The sequence below is a fragment of the Ciona intestinalis genome, chromosome 6 (assembly GCF_000224145.3).
Source record: "Ciona intestinalis chromosome 6, KH, whole genome shotgun sequence".
In the NCBI taxonomy this organism is placed as follows: Eukaryota; Metazoa; Chordata; class Ascidiacea; order Phlebobranchia; family Cionidae; genus Ciona; species Ciona intestinalis.
The window spans coordinates 1,356,547-1,367,054 of NC_020171.2; the positions used below are offsets into that span (position 1 = coordinate 1,356,547).

The 10,508-nt window shown below is 35.6% G+C and overlaps 3 protein-coding genes across 3 annotated transcripts in view; 2 read left to right on the top strand and 1 right to left on the bottom strand.

Moving 5' to 3' along the window:
- The first annotated feature begins 1,604 nt into the window (after positions 1-1,604).
- On the top strand, positions 1,605-5,245 carry LOC101242583. Its single transcript, XM_004226101.4, has 3 exons — positions 1,605-3,132; positions 3,857-4,079; positions 4,873-5,245. The coding sequence occupies exons 1-3, from the start codon at positions 3,069-3,071 to the stop codon at positions 4,958-4,960; spliced, it is 375 nt and encodes a 124-aa protein (XP_004226149.1). The 5' UTR covers positions 1,605-3,068; the 3' UTR covers positions 4,961-5,245.
- A 338-nt stretch (positions 5,246-5,583) lies between these two features.
- The window catches only part of LOC100178926 (slit homolog 1 protein), a 6,282-nt gene continuing 1,357 nt past the window's right edge, over positions 5,584-10,508 (bottom strand). The window contains exons 4-12 of the mRNA XM_002125708.4: positions 10,235-10,385; positions 9,489-9,635; positions 8,513-8,655; positions 8,251-8,366; positions 7,842-8,020; positions 7,590-7,662; positions 7,141-7,265; positions 6,004-6,099; positions 5,584-5,789 (exon numbers count right to left, since the gene is read on the bottom strand). Coding sequence (XP_002125744.3) covers positions 5,688-5,789; positions 6,004-6,099; positions 7,141-7,265; positions 7,590-7,662; positions 7,842-8,020; positions 8,251-8,366; positions 8,513-8,655; positions 9,489-9,635; positions 10,235-10,385 — 1,132 coding nt within the window. The 3' untranslated portion in view covers positions 5,584-5,687. The remainder of the gene's footprint in view (positions 5,790-6,003; positions 6,100-7,140; positions 7,266-7,589; positions 7,663-7,841; positions 8,021-8,250; positions 8,367-8,512; positions 8,656-9,488; positions 9,636-10,234; positions 10,386-10,508) is intronic.
- LOC100181282 (ankyrin and armadillo repeat-containing protein-like) overlaps positions 10,277-10,508 on the top strand; it is a 17,108-nt gene continuing 16,876 nt past the window's right edge. Inside the window, exon 1 of the mRNA XM_026834877.1 lies at positions 10,277-10,377. The gene's annotated coding sequence lies outside the window, so the exon portion shown is untranslated. The remainder of the gene's footprint in view (positions 10,378-10,508) is intronic.

Consider the following 10,508-nt stretch of genomic DNA (forward strand, 5'->3'; position numbering starts at 1 on the left):
TACTTGTGGATTTCCTACTCTAAGGCAGAAGTAAGATCACTGTCAATCACTTTTTTATAGTAAGTAGGGGGAGGATGGGACACTTTTAGCGTTTAATATTCAAATGTCGTGATCGTTTTTTTAAACAATTAGCAATGTTCCATGAAAGTTGTAAGGATACAGTTTTGAAATTCTCTGAATGTTCTTTGTTTACTACCAAATACGACGAGTAAATAGAATGAAAAGGTGTCCCATCTCTCCCCACTCTACTATAGTTACTTTTTTAGTAATATAACTTCTTCCTCTGAGGCAGAAATAAGTTTTTTGTTAGAGCTGTTTATTTTTTACTAAATTCTTTTTTTCCAAAAAGGAAAAAATGTTACCAGCAGCTTATTCCAATTCTAAGTTGTTTTTTTGTGAGATTTTTTAGTATGTTTTGGCCATAAAATGATTTGAGGAAATATTTTTCCCAATCAGTTTTAATTTTTATAATTTCCGTAACTTTTTTTATAACACCTACCGAAATTCGTATTTTTTGCATCAAAGACATTTAAATTCCAACTGCAAACCGTTTAAATGTGTTTTATATATTTCTTTATTTTAAAAATTTAATCATATTTACCCAACTAACAAATTTCCTCATTTTTTCACAGAACGAAACCCGTTTTTCAGGAATACGCGCGATTTTAACGTTTTTGCAACACTGGCTTTTCTTGCTGCCTAACCCGCACGTTTTTAGTTTGGCATCACTTTTTGCTGCCTTTCAACGAAAATCGGGCGATTTTTATGAAGCTCGCAACATTTTCCAACGCGCGTCTAAATGTTTTTACGAAACGGGACTTTTTAAAACGACTTAAATGCCTAAACGTTCCTAATCTAATACATTTTAAAAACTCTAACATAAAACGTAATTTTGGACACATTTCATTAAAAACGGTTCATCACAAAATCGAAACTCAATCTACACACAGTACACCGCTACTGATCATTAAGCTTAATCAGTTTCTAAAAACTAATCAATCAAATATATTTCTCATAACCGTCCGTTTTACCATTAAAACAGAATGAGTATTTGGGTAACGTTATATGTATTTCAATTATACGTCCATAATCCTTTAATCGGTTAAGTCCTTTTCTCTATTCACAGACTGACAAAAATGCATTTTCGCCAATTTAGGTTTAATATTAATAATAAACGATAACCAGTTTGGCTGAAAAGCGTTTTAAACATAGTCTGTGACGTCAATAAACTGTGACGTCACTTAATTACCAATATCACGTGACGTACTCTGCACACGGTCAAATAATTTAAATTTAAATTTAGTTTATAATGCCAAAATAGGAAAATCATTAATCAAACCTCGTTAATATATATAGCAGTTTAAAGTAAGATGGTTCATGTTTTCACTTTTTTATCGTCATATTTGGTAGTAAACAAAGTATAGTAGGATGGGGGAAGATGGGACACCTTTTTATTCTACATTTTGGTAGTAAACAAAGAACATTCAAAAAATTATAAAACCTTGTCCTCGCGACTTTCATAGACCGTTGTTAATTGTTTAAAACACGACCAGGATATTGATATATTTTGTACTAAAGGTGTCCCATCTCCCCCCCACCGCACTATATATTTATAAAATGATATAACTGTCTCTAAAGGAGCGTTGTAATTGGTAATAATACGGTCGGGTATTTTTTATTTTATCTGCTAACGGTATCCATCTTTCCCCACAGTACAAAAATCGGAAAATAAAACAAAAATACCAATATTCAACGAAAATCATCTGTCGTACCGCAAAAGCTTCCAGTTTTAATTAGTTTGCCCCCAATAACCAAACAGTTTATCAGCCGTCTAAAGTGATACACCGCCACCCTAAATAATGCAAGTGAACCGCCTGCCAAACTAAAGCATGTGAATTATTTATTTTTAAAAGCTCGGAAGTAATTTAGATCGTCTGTGGCCGGATGTATGTATAATGAGATTAACATAGTTAACATTGTACAAAAGTATTTTTGGACGTATAGTACGGTGGGGGAAGACACCTTAGCACATATTATTTAAATATTCCGATCGTGTTTTAATCAATTAACAACTGTCTAGGGAGCTCGTGAGAATACAGTTTTCTAATTCTGTAAATATTCTTTGTTTACTACCAAATGGGACGAGAAAATAGAACGAAAACATGAACCACTTTACTCCAACCTACTGTACATATTCTACGGGTTTATTTTTTGTAAATTGCCGCTGAAAACGCTTAAAACTCAACAGTGACTATATTTACATACTAGCCTCGCATTTTAATAACTGGCACGCAGTATAATAAGGATATTGTACTACGCAAAACACGTGACTATTTGTGAATCTCGCTGGCTAGATATAACATAATCGCGAACGGATACACAACCACAATGTATTTTCGTTGTTGCATTTAACCTTTGGTTCTTAGTTTTAAAAACTGTTAAATTTAAAAACAGTAAAATAAGAGTTTTTGACATTCGATTTCCAAAAGTAATCGTTTAAGAAGTCCCGTTTTTTTATTAAAAGTGCCTACCGTTTGCTACGTACTTATTTACATTTTGAACCTTTAATTTGCGCAATGTCATTAATTTACCGTCCAGTTCGCATTTCTTTCATTTGTGTGTTTTTATCGTGTTTCGTGTTTTATGTGCAATGCCGGATTTGGTGATTCCCCTTTTACGTCATCAAATTTGGACCAAAACGCAGAAATTTCACAAAATAACATCACCTACCATTTAGGTTTTGTAACTTTTGTGAAATTTTTGTTCTTAAACAGAACAGAAAAGCGGCTCAATTTCGCGGCTTAGATTTCGTATATGTGGGTACACCAGGTTTTGCATTTCGCAATGTGTTTATAATCAGTTAAACTGCAAGCACGCTATCAGCTTGCTGAATCAAGCAATAATTGGTACTGCGCGCCGGACACATTTGCTTTTTTCGTATTCTCGCTCTGTATAAAACTCCCAGACAAGGCGGTCTCTTATATAAAGCAGTTCGTTAACGTTAAACTGAACAACCAACTGGAAAAGAACGTGATAATTTAGCAGTTTCAAGGCTTGCTGAAGGTAATATGTTTCAAAAGCAGAAGAGTTTAAACCTACTGTCTCTCCTTTTGAGTTTGATTTTTATAACAGGTAAAAACACAACAGTTTTGAAATGTGTAGTAATTGTACAACAGTGGTAATTTATGTTTTGTTTCACCAGTTCAAAAGTCGATGCGCAATGTTACGTTTTCATTAAGTAGTTATGTTTTCATTAAGTACATATTACATAATTGTAACGTGGATATATTTTGATATCATTGTCGAATTTGTGCATGTGATTTATAAGATCTAAAATCCAAAGTAGTAACAGTCGGTTTTAATTGAATTCCAGTCCGGCTATTTTAACATTGCTACCTTTATGGGCGTACGTGTCCTTGGACAAGACACTTAACGTCAGTTGCTTTAACCCAGTTGTCACTTATAGCTTGTTTAAATTGTCCGCTTTAATATCCAAAAACTCTGCTGATATATAGTAGAGTGGGGGAAGATGGGACAATTTTAACACATAATATCCAAATAGCCTGATCGTGTTTTAAAGAATTAACAACGGTCTGTGGAAGTCGTAAGGATACGGTTTTATAATTCATTGAATGTTCTTTGTTTACTACCAAATGGAAAGAGAAAACTAAACGAAAAGGTGTCCCATCTTTCCCCACCCTACTATATAAAGCTACATAGGCCCACGCGGTAAAACTTGTAAGCGGGTACGAGGCGTATGAAACAGAACACCCGTGTTGGAACGACTACCCTTACCTTGCCGCGCGAGGATAAACCAAGTTACATTCATTCATTTAACAACATTTTCACCTTCTAGGCTGTCAATCATATGTCGCACAAAGAGGGGAGCTAACTGACCCATCTTCGTTCCGTCTTTCTGATATGTATCAAATTTTCGGGTCTAAAAACGACGGGCAAGCAGCTGGGGACTCCAATAATAACTTGTTCGAGTTAATGCTGTTTAAATGGTTGTGTTCCACAGACGCGCAGCGAAACGGGAGATTTTCATTTTGCAAAGGAGACAGAACTACAGAACCATTGTGAGTTATATGTTTATTATTTTGTTTATTTAAGCGTGCGTACTTGGGCATTAAGTATTCGATTTTATCCGGACAGTTGCGTGGGACTTTACAGTAAAATTGCGAGGACATTAAATCTCTGTATCTGAAATCATTTTATAATTTCAAAATCTTTTTGGAGTTTCAGTCATATTTAAACACGTAAAATATTTCGTTAAAAATCGCATAGTTTTTGTGGCAATGAGCTAGTATTCCAAAGTCTAATCCCTACATTTTAATTTGTCAACAGCGCCGAATAATCGCTTTATTATAGATAATGTTTCATACGCTCCGTTACCCTGATATAGGTTATAGGATATCATTACAATTCTATATTTCTTCTGTATTTGATAATTAATTGCAATCGATTATAATTTTAATATAGTAGAAATTCGTATAATCAATCTCTCGCTTGAGTAATACATTGTAATTAATAGGATTGCGATAAAGTAATGGGAAAACCTGTAATACTTTAGATATATACTTGATTATGATGATAATGTATACGAAAAAACCGTTAGCATAAAGCAAAACTAAGTTGGGGTAAGATGGTCCATGTTTTCATTCTCTTTTATCGTCTCATTTGGTAGTAAAAAGAGTATTTCCAAACTGTATAACCGCATCCTCACTACTAAAACACACGACTGTATCAATCTTACCCCATTGTAATATAACCTGTTTAAAACGTCGCCTAATTATTCTCGATCTAAAACACATAGCAGATAACTATGAAGTACTTGGCATGATCTAAATTATAGTTTTTTACTTTTTTAAGACGAATTCTTCCGGACGAAGTGAACGACCAGTCCGAGTTCCGGCGGCGAGGGTGGCGTGAAAATATGTTGCATAAGTTAATGGATTAAAACGAACAATTTAAGTAGAGTACTGTGGGGGAAGATGGGACAGCTTTAGCACATAATATCCAAATATCCTGATCATGTTTTAAACAATTAACAATGGCCTATGTGAGTCGTGAGGCTACGTTTTTGTAATTCTTTGAATGTTCTGTGTTTACTACCAAATGGGACGAGAAATTAGAACAAAAAGGTGTCCTATCTTCCCCCACCCTACTATAATTTTACTGTTGTGTTGAGATGAAATTTGCAATATGTGTCAACTGTTGTCAAACGTACGCGAAAATAAACACATTAAATGTAATATTATAGGGTGTTCTTTATTACTATAACCAAGCGGTCGCTTATGGGTTGTCCATATTGTCAGCAATCCATTAAAAAGCGACAAAATCCGCAACAGAAAACGCCCAAAAAGTAACCTCAGTTGTAACTCGTAAGCGGGCACGAGGTTTATGAAACAAAACACACGTGTTATAACGACTGTCTTTCCCGCCACTCAAGAATAAATAAGTTACATTTATTTATTCATATATTTAACAAATATACATTTTTCAATCGTACAATGACTTTTCAATGGCGACAAAATGATGTTAAGAGTTATTCGGCGGCGTGACGTATAATGATGATCGGTATGAAACAGAACACCCGTTTTATTGCAACTGTCGTTGTCCCGCCATGCGAAGATAAAACAAGTTACATTCATGTATACATGCTTGTTCCGTGCAAATATTAACAATTATTTCTGCGTTGCCTCTGTCTCACCATGCCACCACCGCAGTAAGATCAGAATAAATATAAAGATTAGAAGGAAAACGACAACTATCACGCTGACTGCGACCTGTAATACAAAATGTTAAGTTATTAAGTGAGACACACCTGAGACCTGGGATGTAGAATTATTGGTCTCAGTCTATTCTATTTTATGAGGGTGAGGTCTTCAGTGAGGCACACCTTAAATCTGGGATGTAGGCTTATTATTGGTATTTACCAATTATAAAACAATACAAACCACTTCGCAACTTAAAAGTAATTAATCAAAAAACACAATTTACCGTAAGAGGTGCATTAGACACTGCAATATTCACTGTTTCAAACACGGTAATATTGTTGAGTTCAGCTGAACATACGTATTCTCCAGCGTCGGAAACCTGTGCAAATATAAACGCAATTACAAAACGAACGAATGAATGCCTTAATTTATCTCTTCGATCACCAACGAAAATAAAAGGCGAAAATACGGGGAGTAAGAACAGAACAGCGGTCGTCGTTAACGCGCTTATATATGTTATTAATAATTATTTTTTTGTCTTTTTGAATACGGTAGCGAGATTTGGAACTATCGTAAACGAAAAGACATAATATAGCGACAAAACAACAGTTGTTAAAACACGCTTACGGCTAAAACAAATTTACAATTAATTGGAACAAAAAGCGTGGTCGCTATATTTATAGACAAAAGTAAATATAAAACATATTCGGTAGTCATGACCTTATACGCTTATACAATATCAATGCGCTATTAATATTAATGCAGTCGCATGTGCGAGTCACAGTTATTATAATGATTATAGGTGATGGTATATATAGACTAAACCACTGCGAAAGCCAATATGCCTATTATGGGGGCGGTTTATGGATCTGGGATCCAGGCAGAATTGGCACGTTTTGTTTTAAAGAATGATGATACGTTATTAAAAGGTCAAAAGGCGAACCAGAATTTAAGACAAAATATAGTAGGTCAGGGAATAAAATATAACCATGTTTTCATTCGCCTTATCGTCCCCTTTTAGTACACAATATATATTTCCAAAATTATAACTGTAGGCCTATGCTTAAAAAACTGTATACTCTATAACTGTATACTCTAAAAAAATCGTTGTTAATTGTTAAAAAAACGATCAAGAAATATGGGATAACATGTGCTAACGTCATCCTTCTTAAGGTGGCTGTACACAGTATCCGGCATGCGAATTCGCTCGCGAAGTCATATGCAAACCCATTACCGAGTTCCGCATGCGGCAGCAAAATCCGGACAAAACAGACCAAACGGACGAATTCCGGATACTGTATACAGCCACCTTCACCCACAGTACTATACAATAACATACCATTAAAAACACTATACATTAACATTACACATAGAATTACTACTACTATACTTGTTAACACAATTACGCAGCCGTCCATACCCGAACTTTTTGAATGCACAGGGACCCGTTTTCGTGTTGTACGATTCTGACGTCATCGCCCGTGACGTCAGGGATATCCCACGTGATGTTTACGTCACCATACACGTTACTGTTCTCCGTAAAATCTGTGGTAAAATGTAAAATAGAAAGTTGAGCGTTCGTCGCTTAATATAAACATATTGAATATTGGTGTTTTTAGAATTTAGAAACGCGTTTTTATGTCCGGCCCGGTGGCTTAGTGGTTACGCGCTTGCATTGTAATCAAAGGGTTTTGGGTTTGATGCTCGATACTGAAAGGGTATGTGTCATTGCTTTAACCCATTGGTCACTAATGGGTCGTTGCACCCTGGATGTCGTGCCTCGCTGAAAGACATCACACACGTAGAATAGGATGTCTTAATTTAGTTCATTATAAATAAAATAAAACTAATTCTAAAAAGATGAAATACCTTTCGCTTCTACACCTGACCCATTCGCTTCAAATAAACGTTCGTCTTTCGTACTCAAACAGTGTATGCACACCTAAAATTGACACAGTAATATTTAATACCGCAAGGACATATATACGTCCAAAATAGTAACAGCAGCGGGCCTCGAACCCATAGCCACACTGTGCTGTAGTCAGCCGCGTTAGCTATAAAACGAACAAGATTTTCAAATATGCGTATAGTGTCCACTTGAAAAAACATAAATATACTGACGTGTCGACCCGGGCTCGTGTAAACATCATTTGAAATGAAGCAAATATCGACAGGGAGTGTAGCGTTGTGAATGGAACAGCTGTCGTTGATTTTTGAGATTACTTCCTCGATTTCTGGAGGACCAGTAATGTCATCTTTCGCTTCGTCCTTCCATTCGTCTAAACATATCTTCTGAAAATCTGAGAAAAAACATTTTTAAAAAGTTAAACTGCAAAAAAAATAATGCATATAACTTATTTATCCTCCATGATGGGGGCAACGACAGTCAATATAACAAACACGGGTGTTCTGTTTATACACCTCGTGCCCATTTATACGAGCTATACCACGTATGTAATTTTATGAGTAATTTTATATCAAAAATGTACCCTACACAATGTGTGTCAATTCACACATCACGAAACGCCACCTATAAATGTGACAGCTTGTAAGTTCTTGCCCTGGTGTTCTTCTGGACTCCAACACGTCGGGGCTTTCCCTTGGAGCTGCTTTCCGGAATAAATCCACATGAACAAGCCAAGTAAACTGAACGTAAAATATAAGGTTATTTTTATGAGCTTTTAAGTGTATTACTTATTGTCGCTGTTATACCAATACACTACTGTATATGTAAATCATACACACACATATATATATATATATATATATATGCAGTTGCAAGTTATACTAACTTGCAGTCACATTTCCATGGGTTATCCCCCAATGCGAGAGCGGCAAGGTTCGGCAGTTTATCAAAGAAACTCGCGTCTAATGTTTCCAACTTGTTTCCTTCTAAGTTAAGCATTCGTAAGCTTCGTAGTCTAGCAAATGGAGTCTGTAGAAGTAGTAAAGAATAAATGAATGAATGTCATTTAACCTCGCATGGCGGGGCAATAACAGTCGTTATAACACGGATGTTCGGGCTTACGAGTTACCATGCATATAACTTTGTGACCATTTTTATTTTAAGTAGACAGCGAATTAAGTGTTAATGTTGATGGATTGGTTTTGTATTGTAGAGTTCAGTATAGCATATACCACAATTTATACATTTGTATTAGCCAAAAGCCAGCCACAAGATTCGTAACCAACAAAATCAAGTGCAACCAAATGTATTCTGTATAAGAGTGTATATAGGATATACACGTCGCCTAAAATGGCGTTTTCATTCCTATATTGAAATAGCTCTGTGGCGCTAAGTTTAAGTTGTAGCATTAGTTTTAGGCTTAGGGCATTTCGGAATCAGCATTAGACCGATAATATGTGATTGCAAAACGCCTGAATGAGTGTGTGTAATCAAGACGCGCTCGGAGGCGCTTTTTATCAGCTGAGGCGCGCTGGGCGCAGCCAGTTCTGTTAGTAATACATGTAGTAGTACAGAGTGTTTTGTTGTGCAGTTAGTATTAGCAGTAACTGAAAAGCTGTTATAAACAGGTAAGCTATTATAGTTATTATTAACCGTTAAGAGTTGTTATAATATGTTTATTGCGGTTAGATAGACAGATTGTATACAAATGAATGCGCAATATCATAATGAATTACATACATAGGATTATAAATTTTAATGTAGTTTTTAAACATGGTAAATCAAAAAGCACTTATTTTCAAGCTAGTTATTTTGCAGAAGTCAGCTGTATTCATATAATGCACAAATATTTCTATATTTACCGGATCTAGATTAGAAAGTTCGTTTTTCCTCAAGTTAATCGTCTCAACCGAATGCAAGCCCTGGAAGGCTTCTGATTCGATCTCTGATATTAAGTTCGACGATAGTGTTAGTTCTCTTACTGAGGTGAGACCAGTGAAGGCTTTATTCTGTAAAAGTAAATATAGTAGGGTGGGGGAAGATGGGACACCTTTTCGTTCTATTTTTTTCGTCTCATTTTGGTAGTAAACCACGAATACTCAAAGATTATAAAACCGTATCCTTACGACTTCCATAGACTGGTGTTACCTGTTTAAAACACGATCAGAATATTTATATATTATGTGCTAAAAGCGTCCCATCTTTTAACCGCTGTTTTTTTTCTACAATTTTTATCAATGGCGTGTTTTAACGATTGCCGTTTTGCAGTTGATTCCTTTTGGTTCGTTGCTTCAGCAATATTTATCTTTTTAAAATGATGAATAAATTTATATTATTGTATGGGGTAAAACGAATAACGTTGCGAGATACCACGTATGTAACTTTGTGGATAATTATTTTTTTGGCTGACAGTTTAGACAACCCGTAAGTGACCACTGGGTTTGAATATAATTGCTGATAAGTGTTTTGCTCCTGGACATAGAAGCCTACAGTGGTAGCAGCGACGAACCTCGAACATGTAAACTCTGGGTTACGGGCATGCTCAAAATATATGCATACACATAATACAAATCATAGACCTGTTTCTAACATTGAAAATTACACTCACAGGAATTTTAGTAATCTGATTGACAGCCATAGTAAACGAAGCAACACTTCTGAGTTCTGAATGTGAAAGTGCTTCTATGTTTATTGAAGTCAGTCGATTTTGATCCAGGGATATTGATGTTAAACCATACGGCCAAGGCTCAGGTATTCTCCTTAAATATATTATACAGTAGGGGTGGGGGAAGATGGGACACCTTTTACCTCTATTTTCTCGCCCCGTTTAGTAGTAAACAAAGAACTTTCAAGAAATTATAAAACTATATGCCCATGACTCC

Bases quoted from the DNA above. Each gene is read 5' to 3' on its own strand.
- LOC101242583 (XM_004226101.4), top strand. From the start codon at position 3,069: ATGTTTCAAAAGCAGAAGAGTTTAAACCTACTGTCTCTCCTTTTGAGT. The intron at 3,133-3,856 runs GTAAAAACACAA...TTCACCTTCTAG, and splicing joins GAGTTTGATTTTTATAACAG to GCTGTCAATCATATGTCGCA. The intron at 4,080-4,872 runs GTGAGTTATATG...TACTTTTTTAAG, and splicing joins GACAGAACTACAGAACCATT to ACGAATTCTTCCGGACGAAG.